At 39.1% G+C, this 20,794-nt stretch overlaps 1 protein-coding gene across 2 annotated transcripts in view; it reads left to right on the top strand.

The window, feature by feature from the left end:
* Positions 1-254: 254 nt before the first annotated feature.
* Positions 255-20,794, top strand: part of RPS6KA3 (ribosomal protein S6 kinase A3) — a 171,474-nt gene continuing 150,934 nt past the window's right edge. Inside the window, exons 1-2 of one of the 2 annotated variants that reach the window (XM_008989060.5) lie at positions 255-376; positions 640-778. In XM_008989060.5, coding sequence (XP_008987308.1) covers positions 776-778 — 3 coding nt within the window. In that variant the 5' untranslated portion in view covers positions 255-376; positions 640-775. Of the gene's footprint in view, positions 377-462; positions 779-20,794 lie in introns of those variants that run through there. The other variant, XM_078364251.1, reaches the window with a different exon arrangement.

The raw sequence follows: 20,794 nt of genomic DNA, 5'->3' as shown, positions 1-20,794 counted from the left end.
CTGAATCCTACTGGAGACTTCTTGGACAAAACTTCTATATAAAACAAGCCCCAAGTTGTTCCACCTGAGAGGTGAAGAAGCTGAGCAATTTCTCCACCAACTCATGTCCTTCATGGGCTGTGGGCTAATCCCTGGGAAATTAACTCTGGCATTTCTGGCAGCAGGTCAAGCATGCTCCAGTGGCCAGAGAAAGTCCTCAGGCAGAGAGTCACATGTGCTTCTTGTGAAGCAGCCGTGTATACTGAATAGTGAGTGCTGAATGCATGTGAAAGGGACACTAAGATCATCTGCTACACTGAGCACCCACCAGTAGCAGATAACCCTGATCAAAGTGTTCCTTGGGGGCCAGAGAACAGCCTGAGGTCGTGGCTCTGGGGTGAGTCCTGGAAATGCATTTTCAACAATCTTGCCAACTTGGGCTCGAGCAGTACATTTATAGATGAGCACTTCGAAATACTTCCCATTCTTTACTCAAACCTTTGTCATTTCACTTCTCTCAAAACCACTTTAGTGGAACTGTTCCCTGTAAGGTCACCACTGCCCTCTACTTCAAATTTCTTTGTCTCCTCAAGTCCTCAACTTAGTCAATCGACGACTGTTACTATTACCTTCTTCTTGAAACACTCCTCTTCCTTACAGGATCCTCTGCTCTCCCAGTACTTCTCCTACCTTCCTGGATGCTCTCTCCGCACCTGATAACCACGCAGCTCACTTTTCCGTGGAGGCCCGTCATTGCTCCTGCTCACCACACCTAGACTTTAAGAAGAAACCAGAAATGGTAAGTGGATTTATTGGTAATAGCTGCCTGAAGCCATGCATTGAGAAGGATTCGGAGGCTGTGTGGCCATTTAGCTATGTCTGCCATGGGTGTTGGCATAGGGTGGGCAGATTCAGACTTTAGTCAGCTCTGCTGTATATCTTTCTCAAGTTTCCATCTTCTGTGATCTCTCTTGGCAATCTCATCCACTCCTGAGGCACTAGCTATCATTTCTATATAGACACCACCTAAATATATATTTCTATTCATGACCTCTCTCAGGAGTTCCAAACCCATATTTCTAACTTTTCAGGGAACATATTAACCTCGATTTTTATTTTCTAATTACATTCTCTCTCATCTACATTCTCCATGTCACATGATGGATTTACCATCTTTCAAAACACCCCATCTTAAAACCTTGGCAATACCCTCACTCCTTTAATATTTTCTCATCACCTTTCCCTATAGTTTAACGTCATGCTCAATGAATTGTTTTGGAATTACTTGCTTACTCTCTGTCTGCCCTAAAACACTTTGGATTCTCTAAATAAAAGAACCAGATCTAATTCATCTAGCATCTTAAGCTGCCAGAACTGTTTCAGGCACAAGGTAGACACTGAGCAAGTGCCTAAGGATATATTTACATGTATATGATGTATATATGTGTGTATATTACATATATATAATTACATGTGCACATTAGGGGTGTGTGTGTGTGTGTGTGTATTTTGTTTCTTTAACTTTTCAACCCCTTCCACCCTATATAGCTAATCAGTCAACAAGCTCCATCTATTCAATTGCTTCACAAAGACATCCACATATGCCAGCTTCTTTTCCATCCTCATTGCTTGTCACAGGTTGTGTGCCCTGGAAAACAGACTCTGAGATAGAGATTTAAATACAGGAATTTTATTAGGAATGTTCTCAGGAACGGCACCTGTGGGGCAGTAAGGGCAGCAGGATTAGGCATGTTGGGCTACAACACACTCATAACAAAAGTATTAGTTGACCCTAAGGGGAGCTCTGGAGCTAAGAGGGGCCTTTGGTGATTTTTCCAAATTGGGAACACTGCCTGGGCCTTTGTAACACCCCCTCTCACCATCGACCAATTATTAGATGTGGGCTGCTCCAGAGAAATTGTGTGATTTTGGGACAGTAAGTTCTCTTCAAATGAGAGCAAGTCCCAGAAAGAGATTCCAGTGAGAGCCGTCAGTCACCAACATTTCCTGCCGCTGGGGTAATGAATGTCTCATTCCTGAAGTGGGGATCTAAGAAGCATCCACTACACGACTGGCAGCCTAGTTCAGGCCTACATGACCTCCCCTACTGCAGGCATTGCTAGGCAGTCTCACTGCCTTCAACCTCTTTTTTCCAATCCATTCTTGGTCCTGCCACCCAGACTAATTTTTCACAAATCAATCTGATATATTCCTGATATCAGAGTCAAGACAGCTTATTTAGCAGTATGTGAAAATTCAATTTGCATGTGGGAAGGGGGAGAGAAACGTGTGTGTGTGTGTGTGTGTGTGTGTGTGTGTGTGTGTGTGTGTGTTTATAAATATACACATAGAAAAGTATTTCTGGAAAAACCCATGGGACATAAAGTAGATTCGTGGTTGCCAAAGGTTGGAGGGAGGGAGAATGAGGAGTGACTGCTAATGGATATGAGGTTTCTTTTTGAGGTGATATAAATATTCTGGAATTAATGGTGATGGTTCCATAACCCTGTGAATATACTAAAACCCACTGAACTGTACACTCTAAAATGGTTAACTTGATGGCATTTGAATTATATCTCAAGTATCTCAGAGTTGACATATGAAAGTGATAGTGGTGATTATATCAGGTTTTTATCCTTTATGTACCCTGGCTTTTCAGATTTTTATAACATATTTTTTAATATCAATTTAGGGAGGATAAAAATTCACCCTTCAAAATCACTTTTCTGCTTTAAAACCTCATCCCTATGCATGGAGTAGAGGCCACGCTCCTTGCAAAGTTGTCCTGGCCCTTTCTGAGCCGGCCCCAACCTGCTCTGACAGACACTCATCTTTCACTCCCCTGTGACTCTCCTCCCCTGACTTCAGCCACTTGAGATTTCTTCATTTCCTGAACGTACCCTGGGCCTCCTTGTCCCTGAGGGTTTCCTCCCTGACACTCACAGCCACCCCTTTCTTTGTCTGCTCTCTGATCCAGTCCTACCTGCAGGAACATTTCCTGGTTCAAAACAACTCTCACTTCCCCAAAACTGCAGCTGAAACCCCTCTCTCTCTCTCTCTCTCTCTCTCTCTCTCTCTCTCTCTCTCTCTCTCTCTCTCTCTCTCTCTCCAGCTCTGCTAATAGTTTGTGTAGCATCTGCTTTTACAGCATTTATTACATGCTGCCATTTTATATAATCAGTTATGTATTTCTTGTTAGGCTGATTCACATTTGGTTCCTCTACAATATACAGCACATGGAGTAGATACTGAATAAAACTTAATTTTTAGTTCAAATTTTTTGAAAAAAAAAAGCAAATCTACATTTACACATTTGCTCAGTCAACGAGTCCTTAGTGGTGACAGGCACTATGTGTCAGGCAATAGTTCCCAAGTCTGAAAATGTTCTCGTTCTCATGGAACCTACTTTTGAACTTTTTATTCATCTATGACATACATAGACTATGCACAAATCTTGAGTATATACCTCAATGACTTCTTAAATATGTATATATCCATGTAATCACCACCCACATCAAGGTATAGAATATTTTTAGCACCCCATGCTCCTTCCCAGCCAATGTCCTCCTATCCAGAGGTAACCATTATTCCAAATCCTACCACCATAGATTAGTTTTGCCTGTTAATGCCATATAAGTGGCATGTAATATTTTGTCTTTTGTGCCAGGCTTCTTTTATTCATCATCATTTCTGTGAAATTCATCCATGTGGTTGTCTGTAGCAGCAGCTCATTCCTTTCATTGCTGTATAGTATTCCATTGAAGATATTCCACTGAATATTTCACAATTTATTTATTCTCCTATTGATGAACATTTGGTTTGGTCCAGTTATTAATAAAGCTGCAGTAAACATTCCTGTATATGGCTTTTGATGGCCATAAGTATCCATTCCTCCTAAACATATATTTAGGAATGAAATTGCTGGATCAAAGGTGGCTTTACTAGATACCGCCTGACAACCTTCCCAGAGGTTTTGTGCCCACTCTTACCAACAACATATGAAAACAAGCAAACAAATAAATAAGTAAAATATCTAATAGTGAAAAAAGCAATATGAAAATTAAGATCAGATGACAAAGCTACTTTAGATTTGGTGACCAGTTAAGGTTTCTTTAACAAGGTGAAATTTAAGCCTGAATGACAAGAAGATGCCAGTCATGTACATGTCAGAAGAGGAGCATTTCAGACAGAGGGTGAAACCACAAAGGCCCCAAGGCAGGAAGTAACTGGGCTTGCTTAAGGAACAGAGAGGAATCTAGGGACCTTGGGGTAAGTGGGGAAGTGAAGACAGCAGATAAAGGGTGCGTTATTAAGCTAGCTGCCAGAGTAGGCGACTGGAGCTTAATTCAGTGGGGGAAATCATGAGGAAGGGATAAAATACATGCTTCAGAATTATCCAAGAAAAGGGAACGCTTATACACTGTTGGTGGGAATATAAAGTAGCCCAACCTCTGTGGAAAACAGTAGGGAGATTTATTGTTTTCTTTCTTTCTTTTCTTTCTTTCTTTTTTTTTTTTGAGATGGAGTTTTGCTCTTGTCGCCCAGGCTGGAGTGCAGTGACGTGATCTTAGTTTACTGCAACCTCCACCAACCTCCACCTGCCGTGTTCAAGCAATTCTCCTGCCTCAGCCTCCCAAGTAGCTGGGATTACAGGTGCCTGCCACCATGCCTGGCTAATTTTTTATATTTTTAGTAGAGACGGGGTTTCACTATGTTGGCCAGGCTTGTCTCGAACTCCTGATCTCAGGTGATCCACAGGCCTCAGCCTCCCAAAGTGCTAGGATTATGGGTGTGAGCCACCACACCCGGCCCAACATTTCTTAAAGAACTCAAAGTAGGTCTACCATTTGATCCCACTACTGGGTATCTACTCAAAGGAAAAGAAGTTATCACATCAGAAAGATACCTGCACGTGTATGTTTATTGCAGCACTATTCACAATTGCAAAGATATGGAACCAGCCTAAGTGCCCATCAATCAATGAGTGGATTTTTAAAATGTGGTATATATACACAATGAAACACTACTCAGCCACAGAAAAAGAATGAAATAATGTCTTTTGCAGCAACTTGGATGGAGCCGGAGGCCATTATTAGAAGTGTAGTAACTCAGAAATGGAAAACCAAATACTGCATGTTCTCACTTATAACTGGAAGCTAAACTGTGGCTACACAAAGGCATGCAGAATGGTATAATGGACATTGGAGACTCAGAAGAGGGGAGGGTGGGAGGAACGTGAGGGATTAAAACAACTACATATTGGGTACAACGTACACTACTTGAGTGACGGGTGCACTGAAATCTCATCCTTCACCTCTAAAAAATGGAAAATAAAAGAATAAACAAATAAATATTTTAAAAGAAACTATTTTTTTTTAAAGAGTTAGTTACCCTACCCAAGAGCTGAGAAAGCAGGAGTCACTGGTTGAGGATTACTGCTAGCAGGTTGGGGTTGGAGATGTAATTTCCCAGCATATCTGTATCTAATATAGGCATTTTCTTCCATGACTGATATTCAGTATCTTCCTTATCTGGGCCTTTAACTTCATCTTGTTTTCATTGTTCTTTCCTTGACCCTTGGCCCCACACCCAGCTCCTTGAATTCACACTTCTCTACCACCATAAATGTCATCAGCCATTTGGCCCACTTTGATTCCCGTGGTCAGCCTCTCTTAATCAGGTCCACCATTGACTTTTGCTTTTCCTGGACGGCCATTAACTATGTATTCTACTTAGCACAGAGTCTTGCTAATACTAGACTCAGTACATGCATGCAGCATAACTGTTGGTAGGGAATCCATAACTACAGTGATTTGCAAAGACTTCAAATTACTGTTAAATCACAGTTTGATTCTTGCTACTTCCTGCAATCCTTCCAATCCTTAGGTACTTCCTGGATGTTTTCCTGACAACTAAAGCCTCACTTTCTGTATCAGTTATTAATGGCCACAGAATTCTGTGTAATAAAACACCCCAAGACTCAGCATTTTTAAATGATAAGCATTTATTTTGTTCACAAGTCTGTTGGTTGGCAATTTAGGCTGGGCTCAGATGAGCAGTGCTTCTGATTTCAACTGAACTCACTCATAGATCTTACAGTCATCTGCAGTTCAGCTCATCTAGGATAGCCTCAGCTGCTATGACTAGAATGACTCAGCTCTGCTCCTCATGTCCCATCTTCCAGCAGGATAAGCTGGTCATGTTCTCATGGGAAACACAGAACAAGTAAGTGAAAACACTCAAGGCCTTTTGAGGCCTAGACCTGGAACTGGCCCACCATCATTTCCACCACATTCTATCACCCAAAACAAGTTATGGGGCCAGCCCAGATTCAAGGGAAAGGAAGATAGACTCTGCCTCTTCAGTGGATGAAATTCCAAGGTCACCTGGTAAAGGAAGAGGTGAAGGAAGAGGTGAAGAAGGAAGGTCATTAATGTAATCTGTTGTACTGTTACCTTGCTTTCTGACTTAGAAGTCTGAGTATATTTTGAATGTCAATCACACCTCAGTCAAATGGTTTTTAAAACAAGAAGGTTGAATGTTTATTTCCTTTCCTTTTTGGCTCAAAGTTTCTATAGTTTAAAACATCCAAATATATTTCTATATAATAGGCAGCGCTGGCTTTTTGGTTTGAATTATTTGCTATTATTTTAGTTCTCCATTTCTATAGCTGCAGACATCAAAAAGTATGGAAAGTATGACTTCACACATAAATATCCCCAGTAGTCCTTAAAGACAGGATTTTAAGTAACCAACTAAAGACCCATCTTGAACAGAAGTCAGATAGCATAACCCACAAATTAGAGTTTTTTATTTTATATTGAAGATAAGGATGTTCTCCCTACATCTAATGTCTTCACCGGAAGAGAGGCTGTGCGAAAAGGTGCTTAAATTGTGCGTCATCCACAAAAGGGAACAAAGGAGTTGCCACTATTACTGCCGTTGCCATGGCCATATCATATTAAATCAGGATAGAGGAGGTTATTGAAATGGCTTTTCAAATAAGGTGTCTTCCCATAAGATGTCTCTGCCAGTGACATCAGCTGGAACATTGGGTACAGAGTGTCCACTGGAGAGAACATACAAACTATTCAAACTGATGAAGATCCTGTGAATCAAATGGCCTTGCTATGCTCCACTCAACACTATTTCTGTCTTACATGAGGTGTGTGTCCTGAATTTGACTTACTATCTTTTTTTTTTTTTTTTTTTGAGACGGAGTTTCGCTCTTGTTACCCAGGCTGGAGTGCAATGGTGCGATCTCGGCTCACAGCAACCTCCGCCTCCTGGAGGTTCAGGCAATTCTCCTGTCTCAGCCTCCTGAGTAGCTGGGATTACAGGCACATGCTACCATGCCCAGCTAATTTTTTTGTATTTTTAGTAGAGATGGGGTTTCACCATGTTGACCAGGATGGTCTCGATCTCTTGACCTCGTGATCCACCTGCCTCGGCCTCCCAAGACTTACTATCTTTAATGCCACGCATCTACAATCCATGCATGGTATACCATGTGGATGCAGCAAGGCACTCCAGTTAGGACCTGGAAGTCCACTACAGTGCAATTGAAGCATAACGATTTGAAACATAGTAAAACAGTGGAGAGAAAGAGGGATGTAAAGGCAACACGTTCCTAATGTCCTGCTTAGAAAGAAAGGGCAATGCAGAATGGTGATTGAGAAGCCATGTTTCTGTGACAGTCTCAGGTTTGAGTCCAGGCTCTGCCACTGCTCGCTACGTGACTTCAGGTAGGTTTCTTATGGTCTTTAAGCCTCAGTTTCTTTATCTGAAAATGAGAGTACTGTTGAAACAACCTCAAAGGTTTCATGGAAGGGAGAAATCAATATGTAAAACATTTTGCAAGGTGCCTGGCACAAAGTGAGCACTTATTTAATGAGAACTATAATTTTTGTTTTGGAGACAGGGTCTCACTGTATTGCCCAGGCGGGAGTGCAGTGACGTGATTTTGGCTCCCTACAACCTCTACCTCCTGGGTTCAAGTGATCTTCCCACCTCAGCCTCCCGAGTAGCTGGGACTATAGGCGCGAGCCACCACACCCAGCTAATTTTTGTATTTTTTGTAGAGACAGGGTCTCACTGTGTTGCCCAGGCTGGTCTCAAACTACTGAACTCAAGTGATCTACCTGCCTTGGCCTCCCAAAGCACTGGGATTACAGCATGAGCCATCATGCCTGGCCTAAGAACTATAAATTTTTAAACTGGAAGGGGCCTAGGAGGTCACTGTATAGAAGCTCCTCATTCAGAAGATGAAAAACAAACACAGAGAAGGCTAAAGGAGTTCCTCCTCAGTTACACAGCTTAGTGGCACAATTAGGGCTGAAAACCTAAGACTTTCTGATTCCTCTGCCTCTCTGTATTATCCCTCCACCAACAAGCCCCTCTTGCCTAACCTCTTCCACATCGTGGAACTTCAATAAGTAGGTAGGAGTTTTCCCCTTTCTCCTGGAAAGCCACATCTCAGGCACAGGAAACTCTGAAAGGTATGGAATTTTCTAATGAGGTATTTGCCGCCTGCTCACTTTAATCCACTGCAAGTGTCTCTGGGAAATAAAATATTGGCAGGTCTGTCCAACAGCTGCTCAGCCTAGAGACCACAGCTTATTTTGGTCCATTTATGTTAACTCATCTGTCTTAAGCTCTTTGTTAGTGACTCACCGCATACTGCTACCAAAAATATACACCAAAAATCCAAGAATCATTCATATGAAGGGCAAACGTCTTCCTTAAAATACCACATTTCTGCCGTCGTGTTTTTGTGAAGTTTTTCCTTCCTCCCGCCTCCACATCACATTTTCTTCTCTCCTTTCTTCCTTCTCCATCTTTGATCGCCTTCAGTGGCATGGAAGCTGCATGGGGTGATCAAGAGAATTCTAGAATGGACATCAGAAGGCCTGGTTCTGGTCCTGAGCTGGCAGTCTTTAACAGTAAAAGCCTAGCAAGTCACAACTGGTATGTGACTCGAATTTTTCTTATCCATAATACAGGAGGGTTGTATTAGCTTTACAGTTTCCACCAATACAACTGCCAAGAATTTCTTCATTGCTTTCCCTTGAAAGATTCCAAGCTTTGAAAGATTTTCATCTGCCACATAATCTGCCTTTTAAAATAAAAATTACTATTCCAATATTCCCCATTTTCTATAAAGTTTGGGTAAATAACCTAATATACATTAGAATCAATAAATAACAATAAGCAGGAAACAAAAATGTTTAAAGTATTAAATTGACTTTTTTATTAAGATGGCTGCTATTTCAAATACTATACCCAGAGGAGTCACAGCAAAGTATATCATCTTTGTTAGAATTGTTGATATATTGAAAATGGTTCAAATACTATGTCATGTATTTAAAAATAGGTGGGCACAGTGGCTCACACCCATAATCCTAGCACTTTGGGAGGCTGAGGCAGAAGGATCACTTGAGGCCAGGAGTTCAAGACCAGCCTGGGCAACATAGGAGACTTCCATCACTACAAAACATTTTTTTAATAAAAAAAAATTAGCTAGGCACATTGGTGTGAACCTGTAGTCCTAGCTACTTGGGAGGCTGAGGCAGCAGGATCACTTGAGCCCAGGAGGTTGAGGCTGCAGTGAGCTATAATTGTGCCACTGCACTCCAGCCTGGACAACAGAGCAAACCCACATCTCAAATAAAAATTAAAATAGACATGGTAAGGATACACAGCAACTTCAGGATGATGGTAACTTCCAGAAAAGAGGAAAAGGATGAAGATGGGGGAAACAGCCTTTGAGTATATCTGTAATATTTCACTTATTAAGACCTGACACAAATACAGAAAATAATTAACATATTAAATCTGAGTGATAGATACATGGTTATCAGTTAATATTATCCTTTCTTTTTATGACTGAAATATTTCAAAATTAAATATTTTAGATTTAAAGAAGCTTATCAATGGAAACTCTTATACATTGCTGGTAGGAGTGTAAAATGCTATAACAACTTCAGAAAATTTTAGCAGTTACTTAAAAAATTAAACCTACCCCTACCATACCACCCAGCAATACACTTCACAGATATATGCCCAAAATAAATGAATACACATATTCATAAAAAGATATGTACAGGAATGTTTATGCCAGCCTTATTCACAGGCCAAAAATAGAAAAGAGCCCAAATGCCTATCAATAGGTGAAAAAATAAACAAATTGTGATATAGTAATACACTGAAATACTACTTAGCTGTAAGGACAGCATACCTTTTATCCAATAATATGGATAAATCTCAAAAAACATGCTGAGCAAAAGGCCAGATACGAAAGAAAGAATACATACTGTGTGATTCTATTTACACTAAGTTCTAAACCAGGTCAAACAAATCCGTAGTAATAGAAGTCAGAGCAGTGTTTGCCTATTGTGTGGGGAGACTGCCTAGAAAGAGGCACAGGGAAATTTCTGGAGTAAGGAACATGCCTTGAGGAAATAAGTATCTTTTAAATTTTTTTCTGTATTTTTAGTTTCTGTGGGTACACAGTAGGTATATATATTTATGGGGTACATGAGATATACCCCATTGCAGGTATGCAATGCATAATAATCACTTCATGAAAATTGAGTATTCATCCTCTCAAGCATTTATCCTTTGTGTTACAAACAATTCAATTATACTCTTTTAGTTCTTTTTAAATGTACAATTAAATTATTATTGGCTAGAGTCCCCCTGTTGTCTTGATTGGGGTAGTGGTTACACGAGTGTTTACATTTGCAAAAAAATAAAAACACGTCTTCAAATTGTGCATTTGAGATCTGTGCATTTCACTCTGGATAAATGTTATCTTGGTTTTTAAAAATACCTAAAGCTCATAAACTCACGTACTAGTTTCAAGGACTCCCAGGAGATCTAGGGACCTCAAGACAGGAATCAGTCCTGGAATGAGGATCCCTGCCGTGATTCTCATTTCTGAACGGTGTAAGATTTTACTTTTCTATATTGCTCTTTACTCTCATTATAAACGAAGTCTTTCTTTTAGGCGGTCTTTCAAAGCAATGTGCTGTAATGGAAAGAATACAGACTTTAGAAAGAGCCAGAGCCCTGGGTTTGAGCCTGTGCTCCTTAGCTCACTGGCTATGTGACTCTGGGCACGGAAGTGACCTCCTTAAGTTTATTTTCTTAACCTTATGCAGGAGCACACAAAGTCTACTTCCTGGGGTTATTCGGAAGATTAAATTAGATCACACAAGCAAAAGTGTATTTCACACAGCCAGGCTCAGCACAGATGCTCCATACATTCTGGTTTCCTTTTCTTCCTTCCTTTACTTTTTATAGACCCTCTGCAGAACGAAAGCTTCATATCTCCTCCATCATCACAGTTCAAATCCTGAGGATATAGGAATAGCTTCCTTGTTCCTCCTCAAAGGTAGCAAGCAAAAATGCCACACTCAAAGGTAGCAAGCAGCAAAAGGGGCTGCTTCCCTGAGCCCCATGATTCAGCGGGTTCTGTTCTGACACCCCCCCATAGCCACAGTCTTCCCCACAGGGCAGGAATCAGTAGGGCCAAAGGGCTATGCCCATCCAGAGGCCACGCACCATCTAGACCACATTCCAGGTACCAGGACCCCAGAATACACTGCCCAGGTGACCAAGAGCTGGCTTCCACGGGCACCATGGTCCCCTCCCCTACTCCATCTTCCCAATAGCAGACCTTATCACAAATGAGCACATCCCTAGTCCCAGTGAATTATCAAAGGGCAGTTGTTTGGGGCTGTATAAACAGAACTTGGACACATAGGCAGAGTGTCCATCCACATTGTGCAAACCCCCTCGTGGTGTTTGCAGGACTCTGAGGTGGGAAGAGAAAGGGAGCTTGACCTCTGGCCTGGGCGCAGGAGCCAGGGGCTGGCTCACCCTATACCATCAGGTTCTGGTGCAGAACTCTGAGGAGGCCAAGAACTCTAAATCTAGACTTTGCCTTCTAGGCCAATACTGATATGTCAAGAAGATGAAAGAATACATTTTATAATATTTTATAACTTTCCACATTTACACATAGAGTACATGGGTTTCTGTGTGTGTTCCATTTGCTCTGGGCTTGCCAAATGTTAGGGATAGACCTGCCCAGCATATTCCCCTCTCAGGGCATTTGTGCTTGTGTTCTTTTACCTTCTCCCCAGATGTCTACTTAGCCTCCTCCCTCCTCATTTCCTTCATGTTCCTCTTCCCCTCTCCCACTTTCACTTCTCTGACCATCATGTTTAAAATAGCTCGCCAGCCCTCATGCCTCTATGCCCTTGCTATAATTTCTTTTTCTTATTACAACTCGATATTTTATTTGTTAAGTGCCTGACTCCTACATTAGAGTATAAATGTCAAACTAACTGAAAAATTTCTGCCTTGTTCACTACTGTGTTTCCCTCACTCGATGTAGTATCTGGCACATAGGAGGGGCTAAGCAAGGTAATTATTGCATTAATGCATGAATGATTTCTATTCCCATGCCTTATTCTCTGTTCTGGTCCTAATGTTTCACAACATAAAAGCCAAAAAAAAAAAACTTTTTAAATAGGCCAACTCACTTGCATTTCATGTTTTATTTCAAATTTAATAAACCTGCTGAACACAACCCCCAGTCTTCCAGCTCTCTTGGTCTATTTTTACCACTGCCGTCTGTTCTTATTACAGAGAACTCCGGCCCCTTGACATCCTCTACTTTGTCTTCATCCATCAACCTTTATCTACCTCCATCTCCTGCCCTTTTCTGCCTAGAACTCACGGCCCATCACTTCAACCATTCTTTGGGTGATACTCTCAAGTACTTTGCCCTTTCGCCTGGCAAAACCCTAACTCTGGATCGAATCAAGGAACGTTTCCATTTCTACACTTGAGCTACATCACAGGATAATAAATTAACAGGGGTAGCAAAATGATCTAAAAATATAACCATTTCTTTCCTGGCCAAAACTCTTGCCTACCAACTATTGCACATTCTTTACATGGCTAAAATTAAATATGCAAGTCTTCCGTGGCATTTAATTAGCAATCTGGCAGAAAGAAAATGCTGCTCTACTTTCATTCACAAATTTTAGTTTAATTACATTCCATACCCTTTTCCAAGCCAAGATGGTTGGGTTCAAATTTCTGGTTAAGAAAATCTAAGGTAAATGTTACGTCACTTTTGAAAAGCCTGAAACTCACACAATCAACACATGTTCTCTGTCTCTCTCTCTCTTTCTTTTTCTCTGACTTCTTCCAGCCAGACTGACTTAGCTTCCTTAGTCCCATTTTGCAATATTCCTATAGAAAATTCCAGATCTCTTTTCAAAAGTGAGTTGACAATAAGCAAAATACAAATTTCAGTTATATATGAGGAACAAGTTCAAGAGATCTATTGTATAACATGGTGACTATGGTTAATAACAACATATTGTAGTCTTGAAAACTGTTACGAGTTTACACTTTAAGTATTCTCAGCACAAAAATGATAATTATGTAAGATAATGCATATGTTGATTAGCTCAACTTAACCCTTCCACAACATACATAGATTTCAAAATGTCATGTTGTACGTGACAAATATATGCAATTTTGTCAATTTTAAAAAATAAACATTTAAAAAGAATACAATATTGTATATTAAATATAGTATACAGGTTGAGTATGTGTAAGAATACAATACTGTATGATTCCTACTATGTTTAAGAACATAAATGTGTATGGAGAAAAAGTAAAAGCCAACAAACAGAAATGATAGTGATATTAGGAATTTGAGGGGTTTTTTTCTCTGAACACTCTTAGATGTTATAATATTGTTTTTACAATTGAGAGTGAGGACAGGGTAGGAAGAAGGGAGAGAAAGCCAAATTTACTGCAGAGAGGGTATGATAACCTTTTCAATTTCAAATTACCATTGGTTCCATTAACACCTAGAAGTAGCATTTCTCTGACCTTTAATAAATGTCCTAAATAAGTCAAAGTGGTCACAGTAGCACCATTATAATCCTGTAGTTTTATTTATTTTTTTCATATATTTTTATTGCATTTTAGGTTTTGGGGTACATGTGCAGAGCATGCAATACAGTTGCATAGGAATCCTGTAGTTTTAATGTCACATGTACTCCACCTGTTACAAATATCTTACTAGCCTGTGCCTTTGTTTGTTTTAATCTCAAAAATACAGAAAATTTAAGCCATTTCACATTAATTCCAGGGTCTGGATCAAGTTGCAAGAGAAAATCACTATTAGCTCTACTGAAAATGCAATATTTTAAAGATTATAAATAATAAATGTCTTACTAAAATTACCTCATAATATAGACATATTGCTTTTCCAAGGATAAAAATGAAAGCCTAAGAGCCCAGAGGCTCAATTCTTGCAGATGAGAAAACAAACTCCTTAAAACTGGTATTAAATCTCTGAACTTAGAGAAAATATGAAGAAGGGCCTTACCATCCCCTTCAGGTCCATGTTCACAAAGAACCCAGAGTTTCAGTAAACAAACAAGGTACATAATCCATTTCTGATAGCACTCAATTCATGTGGTTACTTCCTAATCGAGACAAAAATAAACCCTAGATGTAAATGCATCTTGCTAGTGGCTTCTCCATAAATAACACTGCAAATCAATAATTATGTTCATTTCCTTAGAAATGCCTTAATCATTACTCCACATTTTTGCATAGAAATATGAGTAGAAAATAAACAAAACTAAATAGAGAACATTCCAGCATCCCCATAAATTGACTTTGGATATATTTTTCTCAGCAAATCTACTACTGTTCTTTTTTTATTTTCATTTTTATTTTTTCAAACACACATGCTTGTTTATCTTAAGGAATCCTTTGGGGGTAGGAGGACCAGACTGGTACAGTTAAATGTCACAGTACTTTCTAATAAGGAATGATGATAAGTTATAAACACTTCAGTTGAATTATCAGTAGTAACATGTCTCTGCTAACATTCAATTTTCTTCCAAGAACAAGCTGTTTGTTATTTCATTTATGTATGTGTTCCTTTTATTTTGTGCCAAAATTCGTTTACGGAAATAATGAAAGAGGATTGTAATAAAAATTAAATGGATTGATCACGAACAACTTTTGCAGAGGCAGCAGCAAGTGAATGTGCCACCTCTTAAGCATGAACTGTAATCATTTCTTAGGTGGCCTGCTTACTCTTTATGTAAAAGAGCATTATTAAAGCACAAACAGAGTGAAGGATGATGTAATAATTCACACTTCCCACTTCGTGCTGTTTCAGCTCGAGTTGAGTTCCAGTCAAGGGACAGCTATACCACTAAATGTGTTTTACTAAGCAACAATAAAGAGTCTTAGGAGATTCTCTTGTAATTCTCATTTTTAATTAATAGCCAAAGAAAAAGAATCATTTCTAACAACACAGCAATCCACTAGGACTTCTTTTTACACATAACTTTCATATAAAATGTAAATTGTACTCAAGGGAGGGAAGCTAGGCCTGGGGAATAATGATGGTGATTCCTCAACTATCTGCGGTGTGTCCCCAGCGGCACAGGTATTCAGTGCAAGCCAATAGGTTCCTTTTGGGTTCTTGATACTTTTAGGTTTCTGTGTTGGGGAGGGGAGTCATAAAAGGAAAATAGGCTAAAGTGCTTTTTCAGAGTTTACCTGAATTATTGAAGAGAGTGTGTGGAACCTCACAGATGCAAGACAAGTTAGCAAAGAAAAAAGACTGAGTAATAGGCCATGCCATATTCTATCATAGAATGCCTTCCTCCATGCAACATGGACTATCATGGAATATTGGATTTCTGGGGTTCTAGATATCATTCTGTATTTCAAGCTTTATATATCTAAACTAAAGATACTCATATCTTGACAAATTATAAGATTCTTCCACTTCTTCCTGGTTTGAGGGATCCTCTCCTATTTTTTATTGTTGATGTCAATTAATCAAGTAGACATAAATCAATGTTACTCTAGAAATAAGAGATACTAGGGGTAGCAAGTACAGTCACCAAAATATCTCTGTAGGTATCAATATTTTTTATCCAATTATGAGAATGAGAGAGAATGGATGAGTGAGAGCATGAGAGAGAAGAAATTTTTTCCACTCCTTTTACATTGTTACCACGAAGATGTAGACTATTTAGTGGTTTTCAGCTCTAATACAATATACTGAAACCAGATTATCCTCTGATTTTACTGCCTCTTCCTAAAATACTCCATTGTCATTACCCAATGATGATGTTCTTTAAGGATATTATACTTTCAACTTGGTGTTTGTTGAACAGGGATATTTATTGTCTCTTGGTGGCCTGCTGAATTGTATGGTGAAGGTATCCTAAAGGGAAAACTAGAAGTTGTTTGAAATGATCATTTTAATTTGACTCTTGTTCTGAATATTCTGAACTGTTTTCTAACTTTAAGGTTATTAAGTCATTTTTAAGATTTCTTATTGGGTGAAATAATAACATCACACAATGCATAACTGAATGAAAACCTACCCTCTTCTTATATGGAGGATAAAACAAGCCCAGAGAGAAAAAAATGACTTACCGAAGTCATAGAACTTAGTAGTAACAGGGATCCAGCACCCAGGTGTTCTTTTTTTCTTTTTTAATGTTTTTTAATGACTTCATTCTTCCACTCTTATGTATATACCCACAGAACCCAGGTGTTCTAACTCCTGGACAAGTGATCTTTGGCCTACACATACAGTAGTACATAACATCTGAACACACCAACTTTAGGCAAAATTGTTATATTAGATTTGTATCCTGACTCTCATCCCCTATGCCCTGAGCTTTTCCTTCCTCCTCAAGAAAGCGTAAGCTTTTCTTTCACTGTTGTCATTCCCAACCCCTAGCAGAATTTACTTGTCCTAAACTCAGGACCTTTTCTTCCGTGTTTCGGGTGGCATCTAATTACTTAAGTAATTAAGTCATATAATAGTGAGTGTCATGTGGCTTCATGCTAAGCTTTTCAAATATAGATTACCACCAGTATAAGACCAACTTCTGTGGGTTAAGTTAAGCCAGGGATTAAATATTATGGTCCATCTTCATCAACCATCGAACTTTCTGAAGAAATTAGTTGTGGAAGAGAGTGATGAATATCTTTGCCCCACTCCAGATCCACTCTCTACCCCTCTTTACCTGGTTCTGTGCTCCTGGAGGCTGACCTGTATGGAATGCATCAATGGGTTCCCATGTCTTCTGGATCCTAGTTGGGTTTGAAGAACAAGAGGCACCAATGAGAGATCAGAGGGTGCGGGGAACAGGAGGTTGAAGTATTGATTCTTCCAGCTCTGTCTCCACAGGATCTCTACAGGTTGGCTGCATCTCCCACTGTGGAAGGCCACAGCTACTGTCAGACAGCCTTCTACAGACAGCTGAGTCACAATAGCCACTCTCTCCTTTTGCCCCTCCAGGCCTACAGGTGGTAATAGCTCCTCAACATTACTTATCCCAGGGTACTGCACTAGCCCTTCCTGGTTTCCCTAACACCTGAGGATGCTATTGTAAATAGTCCCTCTATTAAACCCTCCTGGGTTACCCAGTTTGAATGGGCCATCTCTTTCCAGGCAAGACCCTAACCAATATAGAGTCAAATAGAACATTAAATACCTTGACTAAGTAATTTAAATATTTTTATATTTTATTATAAAAATATATTTTATGATATATTTTATTTTAATATAAATATTTTATAATATCACAAACATTATATATTTTTATATTATTAAAGCACAAACACAGATATATAAAAGAGCTGAATGCAAAATATGAATTTATTGTTCTCTGCTAAAGGGCATCTCCGTGGAAAATTTCAGGGCTCACTGGCAAATGTCATTCTCTTTCCTTAGGGAAAATGTATAATAAACAGAACTCAATCAGAACTTCTGCATTACCACTTTTTCCGGTTCTTTGGCTTGTAGTAAAAGAAGAAAAAGGAAAGGAGAAAAAATGAAAAGAATTTCATGGCAGTAATTCACCTTATAAAAATGTTTTCAAATTATGCCCTGAGATCAGAACACTTAATTTCCTATTTTTAAAAGTGGATCTTTACATTTACAACTTTTTCCTTTTTATATTTCTACCCACAAATATGATTTTACAAAAATGCATAAATGTGATCATATTATACACATTTGGATTTTCGGTGCAGTCTTTTTTCCTTCTTTTTCCTAGTCAGCTTGGCTTCCCTCTCCCCTTCTCTTGCCCCACCTCCTGCACATATCCCCCTTCCAAATAATCCATGATAGCAATTATTCTATCCAAACATATATCCTCCAAGCTCATATGATTTTATACATAACACGCACATATGCATACATGCTCATACACAAATAACGGGTTATTTTGGCCATTGCTTTAGAAAGATGAGATTATATTATACATGTTTTCTGAATCTTGCTTTTCTCACTCAAAAATACCATTTGGAAGTTTTCAAGTACACTGGTATACCTCTCATTCATTTTTTAGCTGACTGAACAATACTCCATTGGATGGATATACCATAATGTATTCAACCATTTCCTATTGATGGGCATTGAACTTGGTAACCATCTTCTACCACTACAAGGTGTGTGTGTGTGTGTGTGTGTGTGTGTGTGTGTGTGTGTGTGTTCACAATTGTTGTTCTTAATTTATAAGAGTTGGATACCCTGAAAAGGGATGACTCGGTCCAGTGGTATGGGTATTTTTAGTTTTAATAGATGTTGCCAGATTGTCTTGCAAAAAGCTGTAGCAGATCAAATTTCCTTTAGCAATAAATGAGAGTGCCCTTTTCCCTGCATTCAACCAGCAATAATTGTTATAGATCCTTTCAAATTTTGTACCTGTTTCATGGGCAAAATCTTATTGTTACTTTAATTTGTGTTTCCCTTTGCTAAGAGAATCTTTTCTTGTGTTATTGACCATCTGGATTTGCTCTTTGGCCCATTTTTCTATTTGCAGAGAAATTACATGTATAAAATAGAAATGTTGAAAGCTTAACACATGTAACTGCAATGATTTTTATATTTATCTTCAAATTGCCTATTCTACAAAGGATATTTTTGAAACCTATAAAGAGTAAGCTGGTCTAGATTTTCAATGTTTTTCAATTGTTCAGTAAAACATGTGTCCCTTCAAAAACTTAAGCTAATAAATTACTTTCAAAAGTAAGTTTTGAAATAACTGCCTCTTTAAACTCTTTGACCGTTTTATATTGAGTTTAAAAGTTCCTTTTATTAAAGATATTATTGTGTTTGTCTGCTGTTGCCAATGTTTTTCCAAATATATTGTTTGTCCATTAACTTTGCGGGCATTTTTACATTTTTATAAAGTTAAATATACCTCAGCCCAGTTCTGGTTAAGAAGGTCTAACCCACTCCAGCTTCTACATGTAGTTTCCTAGATTTTCTAATGGAATGTTCTGTTTTTTATTTATTTAATCCAGCTTAAATTTATTTATCTTTGTCTACAATGTATAAGGTCAAATTATATTTTCTTCCAGATCCACAGGACACTTGTGCATGCCCTAGGTATTTAATATTAAGTCCATCTTTTGGCTGGGCCTGATGACTCATGCCTGTATTCCCAGCACTTTGGGAGGCCAAGGTGGCGGGGGAGGGGGGATCACCTAAGGTCGGAAGTTCAAGACCAGCCTGACCAACATGGTGAAACCCCATCTATATGAAAAATATAAAAAAATTAGCCAGATGTGGGGGCATGCACCTGTAAACCCAGCTACTCAGGAGGCTGAGGCTGGAGAATCTCTTGAACCTGAGAAGCAGAGGTTGCAGTGAGCCGAGATTGCATCATTGCACTCCAGCATGGGCAGCTGAGCAAGACTTCATCTCAAAAAAAAATTTTATATATATTTATATATATATGTGTGTGTGTGTCCATCTTTCACCCACATTTCTCCCTTCTGTTTTGTAGTTCTTCCATTCTCTCCCATAATTCCTTGTCTCTGCCACAAGTCTCCACTTTCTCCCCCATTCCTGCTTCTCCCACAATTCCATCTTTCTCACAATTCCCTATTCTCTGCCACAATTCCCTATTCTCTGCCACAATTCTCCATTCTCTCCCACAATTCCCTATTTCTCCTATAATTCTCCATTTTCTCCCACAATAATTCTCCACTCTCAATTTCCAGTCATTCGTGCAAATTCTTGTCACTCATGCAATTCCTGATCTCTCCCACAGTTCTCCCACAATTCATTATCTCTCCCACAATTATCCAATTTCCCCCACAATTGTCCATCCTCTGTTTTCTCCCACAATTCCTTGTCTCTCCCAACTATTCTCTGATTTATTTCGTGACTCCTTGTCTCACACAGTTCCTTCTCTCTCACAATTTCCTGGTGTGGCCAAAGTTCTCCATTCTGTCCTACAATTTGCTGTCTCTATTACAATTCTGTTTCTATCTTAATTTCCTGGCTCTGTCTCTCACACAATACCTAACCTTACACAATTCCATATCTTTCACACAGTTTTCACTATCTCACAGAATTCTCTATGCCTTTCCACAATTTTTTGTTTTCTCCTACAATTTCTTGTCTCTCCCACATTTCTATGTTGTCTCCCTCAATTCCCTATTTTCCCCAGAATTCCCTCTCTTCTGTTTTCTTAAAATTCCCTTTCACATAATTCCTTGTTTCTCCTCTAATTCTCTGTTCTCTCCAACAATTCTCCATTCTTTCCAACAATGCCCTGTCCCTCCCACAATTACTTGTCATGTATTAAATTCTTGTATTGTTGAAATCTTTTTCTGGACTGTCTATTTTGTTCCACTACTATTTGTCTATTCTTATTTAATTACCATATTGACTGGACCTTATAATATAGTCACTTATCTGGGAAAATATATTGCCCCT

The sequence above is a fragment of the Callithrix jacchus genome, chromosome X (genome assembly GCF_049354715.1).
Source record: "Callithrix jacchus isolate 240 chromosome X, calJac240_pri, whole genome shotgun sequence".
NCBI lineage: Eukaryota > Metazoa > Chordata > Mammalia > Primates > Cebidae > Callithrix > Callithrix jacchus.
This window is presented reverse-complemented; position numbering and strand designations above follow the sequence as displayed.